The sequence below is a fragment of the Oncorhynchus clarkii genome, chromosome 20, assembly GCF_045791955.1.
Source record: "Oncorhynchus clarkii lewisi isolate Uvic-CL-2024 chromosome 20, UVic_Ocla_1.0, whole genome shotgun sequence".
Lineage (NCBI taxonomy): Eukaryota > Metazoa > Chordata > Actinopteri > Salmoniformes > Salmonidae > Oncorhynchus > Oncorhynchus clarkii.
The window spans coordinates 33470371-33495477 of record NC_092166.1 but is presented as its reverse complement, the minus strand read 5'-3'; the positions used below and the strand labels follow the sequence as shown (position 1 = coordinate 33495477).

The window sequence follows — 25107 nt, the reverse complement described above, 5'->3', positions numbered from 1 at the left end:
ACTTTAAAAATGTGAAACATGGCGAATAGAAAAATAGACACCCATTTCACTGATTATCTCCAGAACACATTTATTACAGATAAAGAAAACATTCCACAATTTCCAGCATTTAATGGAAAAATTTATTAAAATCTCATGAGTTTGAAACATCTTTCAGGAAATCAGACATGCCAACCAATGTTCAACACACTGTCTTATGGGAGATGGGCCACGGTAGAGGCTGCTGTGGTAGGGTTCCTGAGAGTGACAGCTTACTGTTTAGACATGACAGCCATTCTGAAGTGTCTCGATCCAGAAGGAGGGACAAGATTTGACGCTTTAAGTCAGCCAACCAGAGGTGTTTCAGAAGTAGGGGAGGAAGAGTTTCTTGGTGAGGGTGTACTTGGGCTCAGGCATCTGTTTGGAGTCTCTATACACTCCTCTGCTGACCTCACGATTCACACGCGTCAGCACCGACAGAATATCCTCCCCTCTACACAGGAAACAGGAAATACACATCACAATACATCTCTCACCTGTTATAAAGATGTATGTTTTTAACTAGGCAAGAACAAATTCTTATTTACAATGATGGTCAAACCCAGAAGACGCTAGGCCAATTGTGCGTCACCCTATGGGACTCCCAATCATGGCCGGTTGTGATACAACCTGGATTCGAACCAGCGTGTCTGTGGTGATGCCTCAAGCACCGAGATGCAGTGACTTAGACCACCTAGTGGTCTAAGTCACTAAGTCAGGAGCCCAGAGATAACAACCTTGTATCTGCCATCATGGTGTCTGACTGCATGGGCAGCGTCATTGAGGCTATCTCCATTTTAAAATAGTCACATTTCTTTTGATGTTTGAAAAAAGTGGCAAGCTTATATGGCCACCTGCAGTGCTGGAGTCTTGAACCAAATCTTATGTGAAATGAATTTGTGACCACTAGATCGCGGTCATATAGCTTAAAGCCATTTACAAACTAAACAAACCAATTTGAAGAATACAATAAGGGTCTGATCATTGGCCGATCGCTCCCAACCCGTACGAATTCCCACCCAGTTGACTATTTAAAGTGTAGTCAAAATTACGTTTGGGCTTCCCTGGTGACATCACAAGGCAGTAAATTGGTTTATAGACCAATAACGAAGAGAGTTCCAAATCTGTCAATAAGAGCTAGTTTTCAGTTTCCCCCTCCCTACTCAGACCATTCACAGACAATCAGAGCAAAATTCTGTCTTGAGAAAGTTCTAAAAAGCACAACAAAAAATATGAAAAACTATTACAGTAAGGTACTTAATTGTTACCCAGAAATGATTTGATATTGATTTAAAAACAGTTGCATTGGACCGTTAAAATGGTGGAATCCCTCAATGGCAACATCCCAAAAATGGGTTATTTCTATGTAATGATCTTAATAAATCTCTATGGTTAATGCCAAACCTAACCCGCTTCCCTTCTAATTCACCTGTCCGCTCCCCACTCCAGCTGTTTGCAGAGCTCCTGGATGTAGATGGAACCTTCCTTAGTGTTTCGGAATGACTTGCACTCCTCTACTGTTGCCATACCGATCAGGAAGTCTGCATCCCAGGGGATGGACTCGATGGCGCCGGCGTCTGCCTCATACCGCCCCTCTCTCTGCCTTATGGAGGGGCTGAATAGGGCCCCTCGCTGGAAGCCCTTCCCCTGGCAGGCCTGGATGAAGAACAGTTTGGGTTTGCCCATCAGAGAAGGGCACTGCTTGCTGGTGAAGGGTTGTGTGAGGGAGCGAATGAGCACCTCCCCCCCATCTGTCCCAAGCACACAACCCTTCTCCCCATGGGACAGCACACACACCACCTAGGACCAGGCACAGGGATTAGAGTAGTTCAACCTACTTTAATTAATTGGAGTCCAATTGGGCTTCAAGAGTAGAGCTACTGTACCTCCTGAAGAGACGAGAATTATGACCTCACTACTCACCAGAGCATCTGCCTGTATGTGACTCCGCCCTCCAAGCTCCTCTACCGCACCCAACATGGTCTTCTCTGTCAGGTCGCTACACACTTCCACTTTAAACCCCAACCTGGAGAACACATTATGCAGAGCCTCTACACACAAGAGACAGAGAGACAGATGGGAGAATTTAACATCCAGGTTGGCCAATTCACTGAATGAGATCAGGCTCATAATATCAACCAATGAGCGAGCATGCCTACTCTCGTCCTGCTCAGTTCCTGGTCTGTCTGTCAGACCTGAAAATCCCATGAAGTGGTAGTTATTGATGATTAAGCACGTCCCCCGAGGATTACAGGTCATGGAATAGTGCTCCATCTGTTGGGCAAACACACACAGGAGTTACCACCATGGAAAAAAAAAAAAAAAAAAAAAAAACACTACCAAATGTTAGAATCTATGATTGGTGTCTAAAGTGTATCCCACTGTCTAACCTCAGAAGTCTTCCAGGATTGCGTCGGTGAAGTGGTCACCTGGTCAGGCCCAGACCCAGGCTGAGTTTCCGTCATTGCATCAGAGTACAACCTTATGCGTTGCCCACGCTCACCTGTGGACAAGAACACACTTCAACTACCTGTGTGTGTGTGTCTGTGTGTGTCTGTGTCTGTGTGTGTGTGAGACTTACAGTTGGGCCGTGTCTCTGATATAGACAGGCTCTGTAGTGACTGAGGGGAGCTGAGTTGCTGTTCCTGGTTGCTGATTGGCTGAACAGAGTACTCCTGCCGTGACACACTGCCCCTTGCTGAAAAACAGCAGCCACATGAAACAAATAACTATATTTTTATATACTGAACTATCAAATCAGCGCAAGAGAGTGGTATGAGAGAGAAGAGAGAACAGTGAGAGTGACTTGTACCGGCTAGCCAGGTGTGTCAATATGTACCTTCTCTATGCTGCTGTACTGTGTGGGCCAGCTGTGTGTCAATATGTACCTTCTCTATGCTGCTGTACTGTGTGGGCCAGCTGTGTGTCACACTCCTCCAGTATCCTCTGTAGCTCATCCAGTCTGTCCTCCGTCAGCAGCTCCTGCCTCTCCATCTCACACAGCACCTCCAGAGCCGTCTATGGGGAAGAAAGAGAGAGTGAGAGAGGGTGTAATTGTGTGTGTGTGTTAGGCTGCGTTTACAAAAAGGCAGCCCAATTCTGATATTTTGCCCACTTATGGGAAAAAGCTGATCTGATTGGACAAAAGACCAATTAGTGGAAAAAAATAAATCAGAATTGGGCTGCCTGTGTAAACGCAGCCATAGAAGGTACGGTGAGATTCCCATTTTCAGCCCGAACCCGACGGCCCTTTAACAGGCTGGGTCTGAATTTCTGAGAATTGAGTCGGTCCGGGCGGGGTTCGGGCTTGCTGCACACCTTTTACTACTACTGCTCTCGTCGCAGCAGTAGCCACTATCGGCACCAGGATTACAATATTGGCTGGGTATGAGACATGTGGCCATGATTAAACATATTTTTCTGATGACTGAAACGTTTTCAAATTGTGATGCGAAAAGGCTGGAGCGCATTCAGGAGAATGATGATCCACGAGACCTAGACAAGCTGCGCATCTTAGAATCAGGAGAAGCCGACACATCCTAACATATATACACCCTATGACTGCACCGCTAATGGGCCTTCCTTGTAAAACTATTGAAAGGAGACCCATAACTGATCCAAATGTTTTCCTAATTTGGCCTAGGCTTGATGCAGTTATTTCAGAATAACATGCATCCACAACATGGGGCTTTTGAGCAATTATTCAAATGATGGATGTTCAGTAGAAAATATCTTTACAGTAAAACTTCAGTTAATAGCCCAGTTTTATTTGCTTAAATCACTGAACACAACATGCACTTAGAGACAGACTTCTATTTGAGCCAGGCGTCCATTTCCTTAATGCATACAGCTTTTGCTCATTTGCTTAGTTAACTGTATAATTTCAGATTTCACTTCCAGCATTTTAAACAATTCTTCAATCCCTACACTGTGTAATCATGTACACACTAGGTCACGTTTCTTTTGTCTTAGTATGCCTAAAAAAAATGTATATTAATATCAACAATTTTCCTTGACAGAATAATTATCTTCTTTGACTGTGCATTTGTCAGTTCTTACTTTCGCCACTAGGTGGCAATTGGACGATTTATGGGGGTCACAGTACACCTGAAGTTGTTGACTATGTTTGTGCTTGCCAGTTAGCTAGCAGTTCTCAGCTGTTAGAAGCCAACGGCTAGCAGTTTCTTACTGGCAATAAAAACAGAGGATTAAATAATTCAGCAATGACTCAAATTATGGAAATTTAACAAATCAAACAAATCTCGTAAAACAATTAATGGTAACCTCGTAAGAAATTCAGTTAGACCAGCGTTTATTTGAAACAGGTGTTCATTTTCTGAAATGTGTGCCGTTGTCCGGCTATTAAAAGGGACAGGGGGCTATTTGAGACTGTGCTTAATTGAAGTTTTACGGTGTTTGTTTGTTTGTTTGTTTAAATATTCTAGGCTCTTTTTTCATTTTCAAAATAAAATGCCTTATCGTTTAAAAAAAGGCATGAATCATGCTGTGTGATGACATTAATTAATGATTGATTGAGGCCTAAGTGACGGCTATAACACGACAAGCTCGAGGGTGGACAGATTAAGCAAGGCTACTAGCCTACAAGGCCTAATATTGATAAAAGTAACACTTATTATAATAATTCTAATAAGAGAAATAGACCAAGAAGAAAAATACAAGACCAAGAAGGAGGAGGAAGAGGCACATGCTTATTCTGTGCTAAATGGGTGTTGGATTTTTTTTTTTTTTAAATTTGTCTTTTGACCGTTTAGATCAATGTAAACACTAATGAAATTAAGAAATCCCAGAGTCTTTTCTAATGAAATCAAGTTGTAAAGCCTTTTAAAAACAGTTGCATTCATAAAATGCAATTGCTTTATACATGTTGCGGTTGCTTGGAGCTCAATTGATATCGCATCGGATTACTGTAATCAGTAGTAAACAAACACTCAAAAAACGGGCAACAGCAGCAAGATCTGTCTAATTTCTTAAGGTTTGGATATTTTATAAAGTCAAGATGCATTCAAAGGAGAGTTCTGAGAAAAGATGCTTCCTCGTCTTCCCATGCTGCTGCCGCCTCAACCACATTGTTCTCAACAGTCAATATAGCCTACTGGTGAAATGGCAACGTTATTTTTTCTAGAAATCAAGTTTAAAAATATACATTTATTTATTTCACCTTTATTTAAGCAGGTAGGCTAGTTGAGAACAAGTTCTCATTTGTAACTGCGACCTGGTCCAGATAAAGCAAAGCAGTTCGACACATACAACACAGAGTTACACATGGAATAAACAAACATACAATCAATAATACAGTAGAAAAATCTATTGACAACATGTGCAAATGAGGTAGGATAAGAGAGGTAAGGCAATACATAGGCTATGGTGGCGAAGTAATTACAATATAGCAATTAAACACTAGAATGGTAGGTTGTGCAGAAGACGAACGTGCAAGTAGAGATACTGGGGTGCAAAGGAGAAAAAAACAGTATGGGGATGAGGTAGATTGGATGGGCTATGTACAGGTGTAGTGATCTGTGAGCTGCTCTGACAGCTGGTGCTTAAAGCTAGTGAGGGAGGTAAGAGTCTCCAGCTTCAGAGATTTTTGCAGTTCGTTCCAGTCATTGGCAGCAGAGAACTGGAAGGAGAGGCGGCCAAAGGAAGAACTGGCTTTGGGGATGACAAGTGAGATATACAGTGCCTTGCGAAAGTATTCGGCCCCCTTGAACTTTGCGACCTTTTGCCACATTTCAGGCTTCAAACATAAATATATAAAACTGTATTTTTTTGTGAAGAATCAACAACAAGTGGGACACAATCATGAAGTGGAATGACATTTATTGGATATTTCAAACTTTTTTAACAAATCAAAAACTTAAAAATTGGGCGTGCAAAATTATTCAGCCCCTTTACTTTCAATGCAGCAAACTCTCTCCAGAAGTTCAGTGAGGATCTCTGAATGATCCAATGTTGACCTAAATGACTAATGATGATAAATACAATCCACCTGTGTGTAATCAAGTCTCCGTATAAATGCACCTGCACTGTGATAGTCTCAGAGGTCCGTTAAAAGCGCAGAGAGCATCATGAAGAACAAGGAACACACCAGGCAGGTCCGAGATACTGTTGTGAAGAAGTTTAAAGCCGGATTTGGATACAAAAATATTTCCCAAGCTTTAAACATCCCAAGGAGCACTGTGCAAGCGATAATATTGAAATGGAAGGAGTATCAGACCACTGCAAATCTACCAAGACCTGGCCGTCTCTCTAAACTTTCAGCTCATACAAGGAGAAGACTGATCAGAGATGCAGCCAAGAGGCCCATGATCACTCTGGATGAACTGCAGAGATCTACAGCTGAGGTGGGAAACTCTGTCCATAGGGCAACAATCAGTCGTATATTGCACAAATCTGGCCTTTATGGAAGAGTGGCAAGAAGAAAGCCATTTCTTAAAGATATCCATAAAAAGTGTCGTTTAAAGTTTGCCACAAGCCACCTGGGAGACACTCTATACATGTGGAAGAAGGTGCTCTGGTCAGATGAAACCAAAATTGAACTTTTTGGCAACAATGCAAAACGTTATGTTTGGCGTAAAAGCAACACAGCTCATCACACTGAACACACCATCCCCACTGTCAAACATGGTGGTGGCAGCATCATGGTTTGGGCCTGCTTTTCTTCAGCAGGGACAGGGAAGATGGTTAAAATTGATGGGAAAATGGATGGAGCCAAATACAGGACCATTCTGGAAGAAAACCTGATGGAGTCTGCAAAAGACCTGAGACTGGGACGGAGATTTGTCTTCCAACAAGACAATGATCCAAAACATAAAGCAAAATCTACAATGGAATGGTTCAAAAATAAACATATCCAGGTGTTAGAATGGCCAAGTCAAAGTCCAGACCTGAATCCAATCGAGAATCTGTGGAAAGAACTGAAAACTGCTGTTCACAAATGCTCTCCATCCAACCTCACTGAGCTCGAGCTGTTTTGCAAGGAGGAATGGGAAAAATGTCAGTCTCTCGATGTGCAAAACTGATAGAGACATACCCCAAGCGACTTACAGCTGTAATCGCAGCAAAAGGTGGCGCTACAAAGTATTAACTTAAGGGGGCTGAATAATTTTGCACGCCCAATTTTTCAGTTTTTGATTTGTTAAAAAAGTTTGAAATATCCAATAAATGTCGTTCCACTTCATGATTGTGTCCCACTTGTTGTTGATTCTTCACAAAAAAAGACAGTTTTATATATTTATGTTTGAAGCCTGAAATGTGGCAAAAGGTCGCAAAGTTCAAGGGGGCCGAATACTTTCGCAAGGCACTGTAGGTCTGTAGCAGTTTGGGTCTAGAGTGTCTCCCCATTTGAAGAGGGGGATGACCGCGGCAGCTTTCCAATCTATGGGAATCTCAGAAGACACAAAAGAGGTTGAACAGGCTAGTAATAGGAGTTGCAACAATTTCAGCAGATCATTTTAGAAAGAGGGTCCAGATTGTCTAGCCCGGCTGATTTGTAGGGGTCCAGATTTTGCAGCTCTTTCAGAACATCATCTATCTGGATTTGGGTGAAGGATAAGTGGGGGAGGTTAGGGCGAGTTGCTGTGGGGAGCGCAGGGCTGTTGACCGGGGTAGAGGTAGCCAGCATGGCGAGCCGTAGAAAAATGCTTCTTGAAATTCTCAATTATTGTGGATTTATCAGTAGTGACAGTGTTTCCTAGCCTCAGTGCAGTGGGCAGCTGGGAGGAGGTGCTCTTATTCTCCATTGACTTTAGTGTCCCAGCGTTTGTACTACAGGATGCAAATTTTGGTTTGAAAAAGCTAGCCTAAGCTTTCCTAACTGCCTGTATATATTGGTTCCTAACTTCCCTGAAAAATTGCATATCACGGGGGCTATTCGATGCCAATGCAGAACGCCACAGGATATTTTTGCTGGTCAAGGGCAGACAGGTCTGGAGTGAACCAAGGGCTATATCAATTCCTGGTGCTAAATTTAAAGGTGTTTTTGGAGGGTGAGTTAGTTAGGATGATATCTATGAGGGTGCCCATGTTTACAGATTTGGGGTTGTACCTGGTAGGTTCATTGAAAATTTGTGTGAGATTGAGGGCATCAAGTTTAGATTGTAGGATGGCTGGGGTGTTGATCATGTACCAGTTTAGGTCACCTAGCAGCACGAGCTCAGAAGATAGATGGGGGGGGGCAATCAATTCACATATGGTGTCCAGGGCACAGCTGGGGCAGAGGGTGGTCAATAGCAAGCGGCAACAGTGAGAGACTTGTTTCTGGAAAGGTGCATTTTTAGAAGTAGAAGCTCGAATTGTTTTGGTACAGACCTGGATAGTAAGACAGACCTCTGCAGTAGAGTGCAACGCCGCCCCCTTTGGCAGTTCTATCTTGGCGGAAAATGTTATCGTTAGGCATGGAAATTTCAGGGTTTTTGGTGGTTTTCCTAAGCAAGGATTCAGACACGGCTAAGACATCTGGGTTGGCAGAATGTGCTAAAGCATACTTAGGGAGTAGGCTTCTAATGTTAACATGCATGAAACCAAGGCTTTTACGGTTACAGAAGTCAACAAATGAGAGCACCTGGGGAGTAGGAGTGGAGCTAGGCACTGCAGGTCCTGGATTAACCTCTACATCACCAGAGGAACAGAGGAGAAGTACGATAAAGGTATGGCTAAAGGCTATAAGAACTGGCCGCCTACACGTTCGGAACAGAGAGTAAAAGGAGCAGGTTTCTGGGCACTATAGCATAGATTCAAGGCATAATGTACAGACAAAGGTATGGTAGGAAGATAGTACATTGGTGGTAAACCTAGGCATTGAGTAATGATGAGAGAGATAGTCTCTAGAGACGTTTAAACCAGGTGATGTCATCGCATATGTGGGAGGTGGAACAACATGGTTAGTTAAGGCATATTGAGCAGGGCTAGAGGCTCTACAGTGAAATAAGACAGCAATCACTAACCAGGACAGAAATGGATAAGGCATATTGATATTAGGGAGAGGCATGCGCAGCCAAGTGAATCGGATGGGTCCAGTAAGTGGTTGGGCTGGCTGGGGACACGGCAATTGACAGTTAGCAGGCCGGGGCTAGCAGTTAGCAGGCCGGGGCTAGCAAGTTAGCAGAAGGGCCCTAGAGGGATGCCGCGATGGGGGAAAAGTATGTTTTTACCTCCTCGTGCGGTGACGTCGATAGACCAGTCGTGGAATTAGTCGGGTTCCAAGTAGCAGAGGGGTCCAAGTCCAATTGGCAAAATGGGTATAGTGGTCCAAGAAACTGACTGATGGATCAGCTAACAGTCCAATATGCTCTAGATAGCTAGCAGGCCGTGGTTAGCAGAATGGGCCTTCAGGGGACGTCGTGCCTGAGGGGCCTGTTGGAATCATCGGGCAGATTATGTCAGTATTCCAGTCGTGAAGGATCGGCAGGGTTCCGTGCCCCGTACCGGCAGTAGAAGGGGTCCGGATATTGCAGCCGAGGAGTGGGCTTCAGGAGTAGCCCAGGAGCCCTCGCCAGGAGATGGGCATAGCATGGGCTAGCTCCAGGCTAATTGGCGCTTGCTCCGGGAGGGAAATCTTAGCCAGGAGTATTCATCCCGGGTTGCGGTTAGCTAGCTGCGAAGGTCCAGATGAAAAGGTTCAGAGTTTGCGGTAGGAATCCGGGGATATGGAGAGAAAAATAGGTCCGGTATGCTCTGGTTTGAAATGCGTTGTACGAACTGGCGAGAGCTTTCCGAGCTAAAGGTTAGCTGATGACCGCTAGCAATGGTTAGCTGACTGATAGCTGGTAGCTAGTCAGTTGCGGAATTCCAGTTCCGGAATTCCACATTGGGTGAGGTGGGTCGCAGGAGAGTATTTTGAAGTAGAGGTTTAGGAATAATATTAAAAAGAATGCGAAGAAAAATATTTTTTTAAAGATATGTACATGGGACAAGACAAAGACGTCTGACTGCTACGCCATCGTGGATTCATTCCATGTATGTGATGTTGGACTCGGGTAGGGCTCGGGCTAGGTCGGACCAGGCTCAAATTTTCTAGTGTGCATTTGCAAATGAGTGTGTGCATGTAGGTGTTCTCACAGTGCAGGGATCCAGTCGTCCTCTGGGCAGTTTGTCACTCAGCAAAAACTTCATCTTAGTGAGATTCTCCTTAGTTACATCTTCTGAGACCTTATACAACATCCTCCTGAGAGAGAGAGAGTGAAAGAAAGAGAAAGACGTAATGCAACCAGTGATTTACCAGAATGTCCAGCTGTTCAGTGTTGCTGTGCTATGTGGTCCATTGTGGTGCAAATGCAGACACCCCTCTGTGCTCACCTGTACTGTGAGAGGGCAGGGCATGCGTCTGTCTGGGTGTGGGCCGTTTGCTCCGGCTGTCTGCTGTCGGTCTCCAGGAGGCGGTGAAGGTCCAGTCGACCAATGACAGAGAGGAGTTGGGACAGGAAGTAGTGGTCCTCCAGCAGGCTTTTCTCCTGCAGCCTCAGGAACAGGCCACGCCCATCCTCCACCTGAAGCCAGCCCACAAAGGATTAGACAGTGTTGCGTTCCAATTCTCTACACTTGCTTTCACTGATATAAAAGGAATGGACTGATGGGAAATATAATGATAGGAAACTCTATAGCCATGGACCACTTTGAAAACAATTAAAGCTTTAATTAAAACATGCTCTGGGGATACAATGTACATTTTGTGTTTTTTACATTTTTTATACCCAAATTCAATTCAAATTTATGGTATTGGTTTCACCAGTTTCCATTTGGCACTTGTAACATCTGAAAGGATTGCATAGCAATATGGCATAAACTCCATAGTGCGCTAGGATGCGCTATCCTAACCACAATCCTAATATACATCATCCAATCACTTCAAAGGAGGTTAGGATTGGCAATTCATCTCGATCTTAGCCCTCTGTACGTGGTCCCTATCCCTCACCGTCTCCAGGCGTTTCCTATTGAGCACATCTCTGCACAGGAAGCACAGGGCAGCCACCTCAGAGGAGTCCAGCTCCTCATCGATACGAGACAGCAGGCGCAGGTCCATCACACACTGGATCCCCTGACCAGACCGCACTGCAACATCCACTTGCACAGGGCTATGAGAGAGCGGGGGGGGGGGGGGGGGGGGGGGGGGGGGGGAGAGAGAAAGTAGAGGAGGTAAGTCCAACATGTTGGTCCATTATTGCTGGGTCAGGTATGAGGAGATGACCAGGAGGAAGGCTTCCTAAAGGGCTATGAGAAGTGACCAGCCTCTATATAAACTCCTGGGTGACAGGATGAGAAACCCACAGGCCACAGTCAACAGTGTAGGATGTATGAATGAAAGAGAGGTGAGCTCATATTGTTTTATAGGTAGGATGTCAACATGTGTTTTTTTTTCCATGATTACCTGATTAGGTTTTTCCCAGGTCATAGATATTTTTATTTTACCAGGCAAGTTGACCGATAACAGATTGTAATTTACAGCAACCACCTGGGGAATAGTTACAGGGGGAAGAAACAGATGAATGAGCCAATAGGAAGCTGGGGATGATCCAGATGCGATCAGGACATGCAGGTTGAAATAAAGTCTGAACCAATTATATTAATTTGGGGGCAGTTCGAAAAGTTTGAAACATTTATGACAATTTAGCTAGTGAGCTTGCTGTTGCTAGCTAATTTGTCCTGGGATATAAACATTGGATTGTTATTTTACCTGAAATGCACAAGATCCTCTACTCAGTTCCATCTTTCAATCCCCCACGTGGCTATATGCGCCTAAAAACCAATGAGGAGATTTGAGAGGCAGGACTTGCAGCACGTTGAGCATCACAAATAGAACCAAGATCTATTTTAGCGCCCAGCTACGCAGACACTCGCGAGCAGTGTGGGTGCAATGATTGAATAACATGTATGTGTAAATTTATGCGGTGTGGTGAACATGTTAGACCATGCACTCTTCCATCACATGTACAGCCGATTCTCAGGATCTTACACACTATTGAGATGCTGTTGAGCCCACACTATTACACTGTCTGAGTCAAGGACTACACACTTTCTGGTCAGTTTTGATTACAATACTGGGTGGGGTGAATATATTTTATATGACATACATAATTTTTTGTTAACTAGTAAATAGTGTGTTTAAATTATTTATAACTTGTTAACAATTTCTGCTAGTTAGTTTTTGCTTCCATGTGGGTTTTAGCTTACTTGAGCCTGCTAACTGAGGAGTATTAATTCACCTGTTTCCATACATGTTTCATGATAAATGTTTCTTACAAAGGAGTTGTTTAATCTAACTGCTTAACTATTTTATCTGTACATATCTTTTTTTTAACCAATTTTTTTCCTTATCTACAGGAAAATGCCACGGGCACTACCTGATGTGTGGAGACATTTCACTGCAGCTAATGTACAAGGAAAAGCAGCGTACATTTGCAAATTCTGTGCCAAATCATATGTGAAGAATGCAACAAAGATGCAGAATCATCTGGCCAAGTGCATAAAGTTCCCTCAGCGCTCACAACCTCTGACAAAAGTCCTCTACTTCTATTCGAGGTGAAAATGATGAATCCGACACCTTATCGATAGCAACAGCTCATGGTCCTCCTGGAATCAGAAGTTTTTTTGACTCAATTGCAGAACATAGTCCGAGAAATGCTGATGAATTTCTTGCTCGAGCTGTGTATGCAACTGGTTCACCTCTGATGCTCGCAGGCAACGTGTATTAGAAGAGATTTCTGAATGTTCTTCGCCCAGCATACACCCCTCCAACCAGACATTAACTGCCTGTTCAGGGGCAGAACAACAGATTTGTACCTTGTCAGCTCGGGGATTTGAACTTGCAACCTTTCGGTTACTAGTCCAACACTCTAACCACTAGGCTACCCAGCCGCCCCATGCTTTATCTACTCATTTGCTGGATGCAGAGTTCAAGTGAAGGTCAAGCAAATCATAGAGAAAGCAGACTGTGTTGCAATCATCTCTGATGAGAGGTTGAATGTTTGCAGGAAAGGAATAATTGACTACATCAACCCCACCCCTCAACCAGTATTCTACAAGAGCACAGACACAAGGGACAACAGACACACTGGTGTCTACATTGCAGATGACCTGAAGGCAGCCATCAATGACCTTGGACCACAGGAGGTATTTGCACTGGTGACAGACAATGCTGCGAACATGAACGCTGTCTAAAGTGGAGGAGTTCTACCCTCACATCACACCCATTGCATGTGCTGCTCATGCATGGAATCTGCTCCTCAAGGACATCATGACACTGAAAACAATGGATACACTCTACGAGAGAGCCAAGGAAATGGTTACGTTTATGAAGGGTCGTCAAGTTATAGCAGCAATCTACCTCACCAAGCAAAGTGAGAAGAGTAAGAGCACCACATTGAAGCTGCTCAGCAACACTTGTTGGGGTGGTGTTGTCATCATGTTTGACAGTCTCATGGAGGGGAAGGAAGAAATGGCCATATCACAGTCTGCCGATATGGACAGCCCCATCAAGAGGATCCTCCTGTGTGATGTATTTTGGGAGAGCGTGGTAAGCAGCCTGAAACTCCTGAAACTATAGTAGTATTAGCCATTGCATGGATTGAGGGAGACAATTCCATCCTGTCTGATGTTCAGACTCTGTTGCAGATGTAAGCGAAGAATTCTGCCTGAAGCCCATCCACGTCACAGCGTACATGTTGAACCCCAAGTCTGCTGGCAAGAGCATCCTGTCTGGTACAGAGATCAACAATGGTGTCATCACTACCGTGTCTCGCCACCTTGGCCTGGATGAGGGCAAGGCTCTTGGCAGTCTTGTGAAGTACACTTCCAAGCAAGGGCATTAGGAGGGAGCTGTAATATGGCAGTCGTGCCAACATATCTCGTCAGCCACCTGGTGGAAGGTACTTTCTGTATCTGAGGCTCTTTCCCGTTGTTGGTCATCCTCCAAATCCCACCAACATCAGCCGCCTCAGAGCGCAACTGGTCCTTGTTTGGGAACACACACACCAAAGCACGCAATAGGCTGACCAATAAAAGGGTTAAAAAATGGTGGCCACCTGGGCAAATTTGCGGCTTTTTGAGCCTGACAACGAGCCATCCACAACCAGGCTGGAAAGTGACAGTGAAGATGAGGCCTCAGAGTCTGATGTTCAAGAGGTGGACATTTAGGAGATCCATAGAGAAGACATGGAAGCATGAGAGGAAGACAACCAAAGCTTTAGTTTCTAGACTATCATTTTGTTGAAAACGTTTTTTTGATTAAACTGAAATTGCAACCAACTTTCTATGGCCTCTATTTTGGAGATTATTTTGTTTTCAAATAACCAAAAGGGAGTGGTTGTAATCTGTACAACGGGAAAAAGGCCATTCTTGAACATGAGGTGAGACATTCTTACTACTATTTGTACATATGTCTTTCAGCCTCAACAGGAGTGGCAACAAAGTGGCAAGGTTCCAGCTAGCAGCAGGATATTATGCTAGCAGTAAAGATTCAGATTTTTTCCCCTATGCAAAGAAATGCTCAACTTCGGGAATATTTATTTTTAGCACTCTAGTGCAGTACAACTGTTTTTCACAGCATTGCCATCACCTTTGAAAAACATTAATGGATTATTTGACATAAAATATTACAAATAAAAGTATTATTTCTACCAGCATTTCTTTTGAAAGTTCACACAAATGCTGGTATGTTGAAAACTATTGTCCAAAGTGAACAAATGAACTCAAACTTACGGACAATGTCAAATGTGATATAGCGAAGCATCGGAGTGAGTTGGGTGCATAATTACGCAGGTACTTTCAGATGACACAAACAACTGGATTCGTTCTCTCTTTCATGCCCTTTCTCCAGTCCACTTACAGATATCTGAACAATAGAGCCTCATCAAAATTGCATCAAGCGGTTCTGTGAAAATGTAATTTAAATCAGAAGCCACTGCCAGATTTCTGGATTGGGCTGCGCGCTCAGAGTATCCTGCCTTGGCACATTGCGCTGTTAAAAGACACTGATGCCCTTTGCAACCATGTACTACCTATGTGAGAGTGGATTCTCAGCCCTCACTAGCATGATAACTAAATACAGGCACAGACTGTGTGTGGAAAATGATTTAAGACTGAGACTCTCCAATACAACCCAACATTGCATGTGCGTCCTTTCAAGCACACCCTTCTCATTAACCTGTGGTGAGATATTCACAACTTTCAATGAACAAATAAAACGTTTTATATGTAAGATGGCTAAATAAAACAGCAAAATTACTGATTAATAATATATTATTATTTGTGCCCTGGTCCTATAAGAGCTCTTTGTCACTTCCCATAAGCCAGGTTGTGACAAAAACTCACACTCATTCTGATGTTTAATAAATCTATCATATAGTGTGTGTGTGTCAGGCTTACAATGATGGCAAAAAACAACATTTGAGAGTGCGCTGACCCTGGTGCTAGAGGGGGTACGCAGCTGGAGGTTGAATGTTTGAAGGAGTAGCGGACTATAAAACGTTTGAGAACCACTGGTGTAGAATATATTTACAGAAACACACTTAATAAAATACATGGTATTGTTATTACTCAATCGTCCTAAAATCGTCTCTTGTGTTGGGCAACGGGTTGAATACAGAGTGCTGGTGACAACTTACTCCACCCACTGCAATGCAATACACTGTATATGGGATACTTATTGGTTTGTGGGGGGAAAATATCAAATAATCTTCACCTCCCTTAGTAGGGTCTCTAATAACTAGATATGCAAAGTTGGTACTGTGTTGTACATATCCTGCAGCAGTTCTCCACCCCTCCAATACACTGTATATGAGATAAATATTGGGTTGTACAGAGAAAATTATTCTACCTTTCTCAGCTAAATTGGGGTGGGAAATACTCTGTTGGGTCTCTAAAAAACAAATATGTGTAGTTTTGGAGGGGGATTGTGTTATGCATATTAGTGATCGGGGGGGGGGGGCAATATGTATTGTTTCAACAATACCGCAATATTATTTTTGCGCTGGTTGGCTGTCCCGGTTCTTTTGGGTGTCAGGGAAAATGTATGGAGTAAAAAGTACATTACATTCCTAAAGAAAACAGTGAAGTAAAAGTGGTTAAAATATAAAGAGTAAAGTACAGATACCCCTTCCACTGCCCCCAATGCTGTACATGGGCTATATGAACCATTAAAGTCCAAAAGTCAAACCTTTTTATTGTGACCAAGCTGGGTTTAAGAAAATAATTGGGAGGCTATGCATAGCTGGGGTGAACCTACATGATTTTACTGGGATTACCGACACCTTTTTATTTGTTAGGCCAAAGCGATTGACCTGTCAAGGCTGCCCTCAGGCTGATTTAAATGTGTAAAGGAGCAGCCAGCACATCCCCATTAGATTAATCTAGGACAGATTCATGTCAGTCCATCATTGTCTTTGAAGCAGTTCTCAACCAATCACCAATCCATTAGGGCAAGGCAAGTACATGAACGTTTAGTATGGAATGGCATTTTGTTTCATACTGGAAGCAAACACGTTAAGCACATTTATTTTACGATGTTTTGTTTTTCTGGCTGATTTATTATTGCTGTATTGAATATGATTGTATTGTTTTGAAATTAATGTAACATGCTGAACTAAATGAGTGTCTATAACAAGACAGACTGCGTAATAACCAGACGTTTGACAAAGCCCCCCTGAAAAACAGAATATTTGATTAATGTAAAGACCTTACATCAGGGATCATCAACTAGATTCAGCAGCGGGATGATTTTCTTCTTGAGGGGATGTTCGGAACATAATTACAAATGATTTGTGGACTGCAAGAAGCCCAAAACAGATATAATATTTAACTAAAACAATTTCAAACCTTGCTTACAAAATGTATACGATCACGTGTCTCTCGGTTATGCATGGAAATACTTCAGAACAGATTTTGCTAATTAAAATCATTTGGTAGCTAATTTCCTTGTGTTTTTATAGTTATGTACAATGCTAAAATTCAACAACAAAAAAAGCTCAGAAAACTTGGGGGCTTAATATAGACACCAGTGGGCCAAATTCGGCAGACAGTTTGGGAACCCTGCCTTACGTAAAGTTATACTGTGTTTTTTTTTTTTACAGGCCCTACTTTATTTTATTTTATCTTTATTTAACTAGGCAAGTCAGTTAAGAACAAATTCTTATGTTCAATGACAGCCTAGGAACAGTGGGTTAACTGCCTTGTCAGCTAGGGGATTCGATCTTGCAACCTTTCGGTTACTAGTCCAATGCTCTAAACTCAAGGCTACGCTGCCGCCCCACAACTTAGTTGTGGGCAATGGAATGGGTGGAGTATAAAGTGCTCCTGGCCCTGACGTACAGGACGGAAATCGATTCGGAGCAGGCGAGTTTGATAAGGACCGTACAAAGGACCGAAGACAGCTTTTTAACAAAGTTATGTTTTCATGTCTTAAAAAATGTTTTACTTTTGTTAGATAATTTATACACATTTTAAATGGCTTTTACAGATTTGGATGTTTTACATGAAAAAGTACTTTTATTTATGGTTGTTTTTAGTGGTACTTTTTAACAATTTAAATGTAATATTCAAATGCTGTTTTTTTTTTATGTGTATAAAGGCTGTAAATATATAAATGAATAGATTTAAAAAGGAAATGTTACAATAAAACGTTTTCAAAAACAAATAAAGTGCTCCTGGGTAATTATGACACATTCACGTGATGTCAGAAACTCGAGTTCCCCACTTGGGAAGTATCAGAATCAAACAATAGGAAGCTTTACGTAAATAACCTAATAACATTAAATAACATTCATTTGACATAAAGTGAACCACAGTCCCCCATGAAATAACACCATCTGTAGATTCTACAGACCCAACTGAGTATTTCCCACCCCACTTAGGCGGAGACAGGTAGAACATTGGCCATTGGTTAAAATTCGACATCTTTTTTTATCAGCTAATATCCCCACAGGAGGCCTTTTGGTAGGCAGTCATTGTAAATAAGAATTTGTTCTTAAGTGACTTGCCTAGCTAAATAAAGGTTAAATAAAAACAAATAAATACAGTGTTGAAATGTGGGCTTTTATTTAGAAAGTTCCCCGATTAGCATAAAAAGTGAGGTCATCATTTGTGCTGCTGGCAGAATAGTTTATTCTGTACTTTTGAAATTGCAAATACTATACAAAAAATGTCTACACCATGTTAAATAAAATCAACTTGTAATTAAACAGTAATACAGCACTTGACTGTTGTCATGGATAGGAACTTAAAATAAACTTTTAAAGGCAGACACAACTCACCTTGGGTCGGCTGGGCGAGTATTTCCCGCCGGCTTCTTCTACTAACGAAACTACGTAGTCAGTTAATGAGACGCCAATGAGATAAGACACGACTAAATAAAGAGAACAGCCAATTCACTCAACTGTAACATACAATGTACGCAAAATGTATACCTCTTTTTTTTTTTAAATACCACTGCCACCGCACTCTTCGCGCTGTCCTGTTTTCTTTCGGTTCGACTTCTTCTCCACGGTTTTATCATTTGAGTCAGGAAGTAGGTCATGACAATGGGCGTGGTTGTACAGTAACATGATGACGCATTGAATAAAATGCTCAAAAATCTCGTCATCCCTTTTCTGGTTACAGAGACAGATAATTATAGGGCCTTTGGTGTAGTATGTACAGTTGAAGTCGGAAGTTTACATACACTTAGGCTGGAGTCATTAAAACTTGTTTTTCAACCAATACATTTCTTGTTAACAAACTATAGTTTTGGCAAGTCGGTTAGGACATCTACTTTGTGCATGACACAAGTAATTTTTTCCAACAATTGTATACAGACAGATTATTTCACTTAAAATTCCCTGTATCACAATTCCAGTAGGTCGACATACACTAACTTGACTGTGCCTTGAAACAGATTGGAAAATTCCAGAAAATTATGTCATGGCTTTAGAAGCTTCTGATAGGCTAATTGACATCATTTGAGTCAATTGGAAGTGTACCTGTGGATGTATTTCAAGGCCTACCTTCAAACTCAGGGCCTCTTTGCTTGACATCATGGGAAAATCAAAAGAAATCAGCCAAGACCTCATAAAAAAATTGTAGACCTCCACAAGTCTGATTCATCCTTGGAAGCAATTTCCAAACGCCTGAAGGTACCACGTTCATCTGTTTAAACAATAGTACGCAAGTATAAACACAATGGGACCACACAGCCGTCATGCCGCTTAGGAATGATACACGTTCTGTCTCCTAGAGATGAAGATACTTTCGTGCGAAAAGTGAAAATCAATCCCAAAACAACAGCAAAGGACCTTGTAAAGATGCTGGAGGAAACAGGTACAAAAGTATCTATATCCACAGTAAAAAGTGTCCTATATTGACATAACGTGAAAGGCCGCTCAGCAAGGAAGAAGCCACTGCTCCAAAACTGCTACAAGAAAGTCAGACTATGGTTTGCAACTGCACATGAGGACAAAGATCATACTAATTGGAGAAATGTCCTCTGGTCTGATGAAACAAAAATAGAACTGTTTGGCCATAATAACCATCATTATGTTTGGAGGAAAAAGGGGGAGGCTTGCAAGCCGACGAACACCATCCCAACCGTGAAGCATGGGGATGGCAGCATCATGTTGTGGGGGTGCTTTGCTACAGGAGGGACTGGTGCACTTCACAAAATAGATGTCAGCATGGGGGAGGAAAATTGTGGATATTTTGACGCACCATCTCAAGACCTCAGTCAGGAAGTTAAAGCTTGGCCGCAAATGGGTCTTCCAAATGGACAATGACCCCAAGGATACTTCCAAAGTTGTGGCAAAATGGCTTAAGGACAACAAAGTCAAGGTATTGGAATGGTCATCACAAAGCCCTGACCTCATTCCTATAGAAAATCTGTGGGCAGAACTGAAACGTGCGAGCAAGGAGGCCTACAAACCTGACTCAGTTACACCAGCTCTGTCAGGAGGAATGGGCCAAAATTCACCCAACTTATTGTGGGAAGCTTGTGGAAGACTACCCAAAACGTTTGACCCAAGTTAAACAAAAGGCAATGCTACCAATTACTAATTGGTTGTATGTAAACTTCTGACCGACTGGGAATGTGATGAAAGAAATCAAATCTGAAAGAAATAAAAGCTGAAATAAGTCATTCTCTCTACTATTATTCTGACATTTCACATTTAAAAAAAAAGTGGTGATCCTAACTGACCTAAGACAGGGAACATTTACTCTGATTTAATGTCAGGAATTGTTAAACTGAGTTTAATTAGTTGGCTAAGGTGTATGTTTTTTTTAAACAAAGCTGGTGTAGCAGTGTAGACGTTGTTCTCCCGTGTAAATGTGTCTTTTTCCCGTCTTTATTTGAAATCGCTCTAGTTGGAGACTTATCTCCCTCACCAACTTTAAGCATCAGCTATCTGAGCAGCTTACCGATCGCTGCAGCTGTACACAGCCCATCTGTAAATAGCCCATCCAACTACCTACCTCATCCCCATATTGTTTTATTTACTTTTTTGCTCTTTTGCACACCAGTATTTCCAGTATTTCTACTTGCACATCATCATCTGCACATCTATCACTCCAGTGTTAACTTGCTAAATTTTAATTACTTCACTACTATGGCCTACTTATTGCCTTACCTCCTTACACCGTTTGCACACACTGTATATAGACATTTCTATTGTGTTATTGACTGTATGTTTGTTTATTCCATGTATAACTGTGGTGTTGTTTGTGTCACACTGCTTTGCTTTATCTTGGCCAGATCGCAGTTGTAAATGAGAACTTGTTCTCAACTGGCCTACCTGGTTAATTAAAGGTGAAATTAAATAAATATGTAAACTTCCGACTTCAACTGTATTAAGTGTAATGAAGACAACCACAAAAGCACATTTTGCTTCAATAAAAAATAATGCTTTATTAAAATTTCAATTGAGACCACACACAGCTGAAAATGAACTCTAATTCCTCATTTATGTCTCAATAATCTAGTAAAGTCCCCATCTCATTTCCTTCATAACAGCCTTACTGCCCAAACCACTAATAGTTCAGTTGACACACAGGAGATGAAAGAACTAATGCATTAAAGAGTCAAAGGACGTGCCCCTGATGACACATATAGGTAGGACTAGTCTACCTGGCCTGCGCACAAATGTAGGCCTATAAATGTGCCCATTTGGGGATGTCTGATAGTATTTCTGATTGTCTTAACTCATCACCACTAATGAGCTGTGAAGCTTCTCAAAGTGCGGAGGTCAAACTATGTGCGGAGGTCAAAATCATAAAAAACGATCTTCCAAATCTATTATTTTCTAATGTAGATTACTTCTCCTTGCCATTATCATTTACCAGATGATAAGACAAGACGTGAAAAATAAAGTTTTTCTAACATATGATGGGGATCCCTGGGTAGCCGGTTTTCCTGGGAGGGGGGATCCCTGGGTCACCGGATTTTCTGGGAATGGATCCCTGGGTTGCCGGTTTTCCTAGGAGGGGGTTCCTGGGTCACCGGTTTTCCTGGGAGGGGATCCCTGGGTTGCCGGTTTTACTAGGAGGGGGTTCCTGGGTCAGACAGTATACAGCGGTCTGACTTCCCCCCGGGTTTTTGATGACTCTAGTACCCACCTCTACGGCCCCCGAGGTGGCGACTACCCCCCTCCTCCTGCATACGGCTTCCCGGCCTATGGAAGTCCCCCACCCCCTACCCCCGCCCCCTACCCCTCTGGTCCCCATGGTCCTCCATACCCCGGTCAGCCTGCAGGGTACCCCATTGGGACCTACCCAGGCCAGCCTCACCTTGGTGGTCCAACACCAGGGTATCATGCCCAGCCCACAATACCACCCATGCCCCGCATCACTACTCCTACAATGCCAACCAGTGCACTGTGCGGTAAGCCTGAACCCTCCTCTCTCACCTGGCTGGGGCTTATTCTGAGCTTTCTCTTATTCCCGAATAAGCTCTTTTGCACAGATTAATATGAATCCTTGATACTGAAGGTTATACTTTAGTACTTGATCACCAGTCTTGTGTTCTGATGAGGTTTCTGTTGATGTCACAGGCGATGGGGAGGGGTTTGCTGAAGGCCGTTTCAACAGTCTGAAAGTGCGACATGCCTTCATACGAAAAGTGAGACAGCACAACAAGCAAGCACACACAAACACAAGGTGATGTAATTAAACAATAAGGCACGAGGGGTGTGGTACTGTATATGGCCAATATACCACAGCTCAAGGCTGTTCTTACTGTAGGCACAACGCAACGCGGAGTGCATGGATACAGCCCTCAGCCGTGGTATATTGACCATATACCACAAGCCCCTGAGGTGGCTTATTGCTATTATAAACTGGTTACAAATGTAATTAGAGCAGTAAAAAATAAATGTTTTGTCATACCTGTGGTATACGGTCTGATATACCACGGCTGTCAGCCAATCAGCATTCAGGGCTCGAACCACCCAGTTTATAATATAGTATATTGTCTCTTTCTCTTAGGTGTATATGATTCTGGCATCTCAGCTACTCATCACTGTCACACTCGTTGCAGTGCTTGTGTTTCTATGACTGTGGTATGTCTGTGTATTAGTGGTTTTGTGTTACTGCACACATGTGTTGAACTGAGTTACCCTTCTCTGCAGTGACTCTGTAAAGCGGTTTGTGATCAGAAACCCAGCCGTTTACTGGTTGTCATTGTAAGTACTATCCCTTTGTACTGACCTATGTTTTTACAGTGTTGTTGGATTGACAGCTGTGCTGGCTCATGTCTTGGCTGTGCTGTTTGATTGACAGCTGTGTTGACCTATGCCTTTGTAGCACTGTGTATATCGTCACTCACATTCTGCCGGTCTGCCGTAAAGGACCCAGGTGAGTCTCTTTCTTAAAGAACATCACCTCTAGAAGATGACAATAAAGTTGACCAAAAAATGTATAATAGTTTACAATAGAGTTGACAATAGAGTTTTATTGTATTAAAGTGCTGTCCTTAACGTAGCCACTCGCCTGTCTTTAGGAGGAAATTCCCACGGAAAGTCCTCCAGCTCCCCACCTTTGTCAGTAACTAGCAATATTCTGTACTGGTCCAGGCTAGTCTATAGTCTACAATGGTATTTACTGGTCGATGATGGACTTTAGTGGTTTGTGCTGGCCTGCTGTGGTTTATATTGATCTGTGTTTTCTGTTGCACAGACACTGGCCATGTCCTACTGTACATGACAGGGACCATATCCAGGTGATACAGACACACACAGTGTGGTAGTCACGTCTGTCTGTCGCCGTGTGTGCGTCTCTGCTCTGTGTGTAGTTTCTATGATACTAAAGCAGTGCTTCTGGCTCTGGGCATCGCGGTCATCGTATCGTATGCATCATCACCACAGTATTCTACTTCCAGACCAAGGTAAGAGGACGGCCGGGACGGCGCAAATGGAATGTCATCAAACACCTAGAAACCATGCGTTTGATACTATTCCACCAATTCAGGTCCAGTCATTCCCATTAGTCCGTTCTCCCCCAATTAAGATGCCACCAACCTCTTGTGGTGTGTGTGTATGTGTGTGGACCTCACCTCATGCACAAGCCTATTTTGTGTACTGGGGGTCGTTGTCATGGTGGCAGGCATCATCACAGTCATTGTGCTCTCCTTCACACATGTGAGCTTGCACTTTAGACACCACGTGTTTGATACCATTCCAATGACTCTATTCCAGCCATTATTATGGGCTGTCCTCCCTCACCAGCCTCCACTGATGCCGAGTCATGTTTTTGTTCTATTACCGTTACTATTGTACTGAGGATAAAACACAGGTAGATGTAGTACAAACAGAACCACTTAAACTGTATCAGCATGTGTTTGTTCCTATAACATATACAATATGTATAATATATGTCTGATATGTTGAGGTTTGTACTGATGGTACTGATTGTCATACCCGTGGTATACGGTCTCATACCACAGCTGTCAGCCAATCAGCATTCAGGGCTCGAACCACCCCGTTTATAATAGCAGTTTTACTGTCGTTATTTATATATTACTGCTATTGTAATGGCGATTCCCATTAAAAAGTCACTGTCACAAGAGAAAGCCGTCCGTAACGCGTCGTCAAGAATCAGCTTTCCAAACGTTACTCGTTTCGGGTAAAGTTCCCATATATTGCACATATAAAATAGAAATAGCTCCTAAACACATATTCCTATTCAAAAGGTGCAGAGAGAAGCATTCAATAAACTGTATCTGTGATATGATAAGAACCTCTCACCTGTGCTAACCCTTCCTGGTTACCTATATACATGTGACCCATGACCCCAAAATAAAGTGCCCTCTATAGTGAATATAATGACCACAGGAAAAGGAGGGCCAAGCATGCCCCCATTCTCAACCACAAGCTACCGGTGGCCGAAAACACAATCGTAGTGGGACGAACGAGTGACGAATTTCCGGGAAAGGTCCATTTAAAAAGAATTCCTTCCTCCCTCGCCCTGCAAGTGTAAACGTGTCTGACACGTCATCAGAAGTGTCCACTTAATTTGAGGGCTTATGATGTGTCTGGAATGCAGCCCAGACATTCCTGTGGCTGCTGAAGCTCATCGGTGCAGCCCACAGATGACTCCCCTGGAAACAATGAGCTGGGAATAGTAAGGTACTTTCCGAAAAAAAGTGTCTGCTAGGGGCAACCCTGCAGTGTAAAAAAAAAAAAAAAAAGCCTCTATTTACATTTAGCTTATGAGTACATTTCAAACTACTTTTTGATTACAATTGGATTATAAGGCTTATATAAATGTCCTGCTTTTAATATGATGTTTATGTCATCATCGCAAATCAACTGCACTATACTTAAACACTTCCACCTCCAGCCATTTTACAATGGCTCTTTGGCTAGCTTTTGCTACAGCCTCTATCAATGAGCTTTAGCATTCTAGCTAACAACTGCTGCATTCAAAAGTTAATTGGCAAAGATCACAACCAAATAGAATCTCAGCGACTGTTCAAGCAAGAATCAAAACCTTATTATAAGCGTATGAGAACCCCAAAAAACTTTTGTTTAGAAGTAATAACATAAATCTAGGCTATGTTTAAAATGGGCGCAAATGGCAACTGCTTTCTTACCGCTGCCAAGAGTCACGCACATCTGTGTC

At 42.7% G+C, this 25107-nt stretch overlaps 1 protein-coding gene and 1 pseudogene across 2 annotated transcripts; one reads left to right on the top strand and one right to left on the bottom strand.

Annotated features, from left to right (window-relative positions):
- Positions 1–53: 53 nt before the first annotated feature.
- LOC139376270 (caspase 8, apoptosis-related cysteine peptidase) lies at positions 54–18527 on the bottom strand. Of its 2 annotated transcripts, none has more exons than XM_071118624.1 (11): positions 18279–18527; positions 10949–11108; positions 10333–10523; positions 10096–10201; positions 2907–3036; positions 2600–2716; positions 2409–2521; positions 2178–2292; positions 1942–2069; positions 1448–1818; positions 54–472 (listed from the first exon to the last, which is right to left on the bottom strand). In XM_071118624.1, exons 2-11 carry the CDS (start codon positions 11054–11056, stop codon positions 343–345), a joined length of 1509 nt encoding a protein of 502 aa, XP_070974725.1. In that variant the 5' UTR covers positions 11057–11108; positions 18279–18527; the 3' UTR covers positions 54–342. The 2 variants fall into 2 exon arrangements, with proteins under 2 accessions (XP_070974725.1, XP_070974726.1); XM_071118625.1 differs by having other exon boundaries at positions 2214–2292; positions 18279–18501.
- LOC139377062 (protein lifeguard 3-like) lies at positions 17296–23974 on the top strand (annotated as a pseudogene).
- The last annotated feature ends 1133 nt before the right edge of the window (positions 23975–25107 follow it).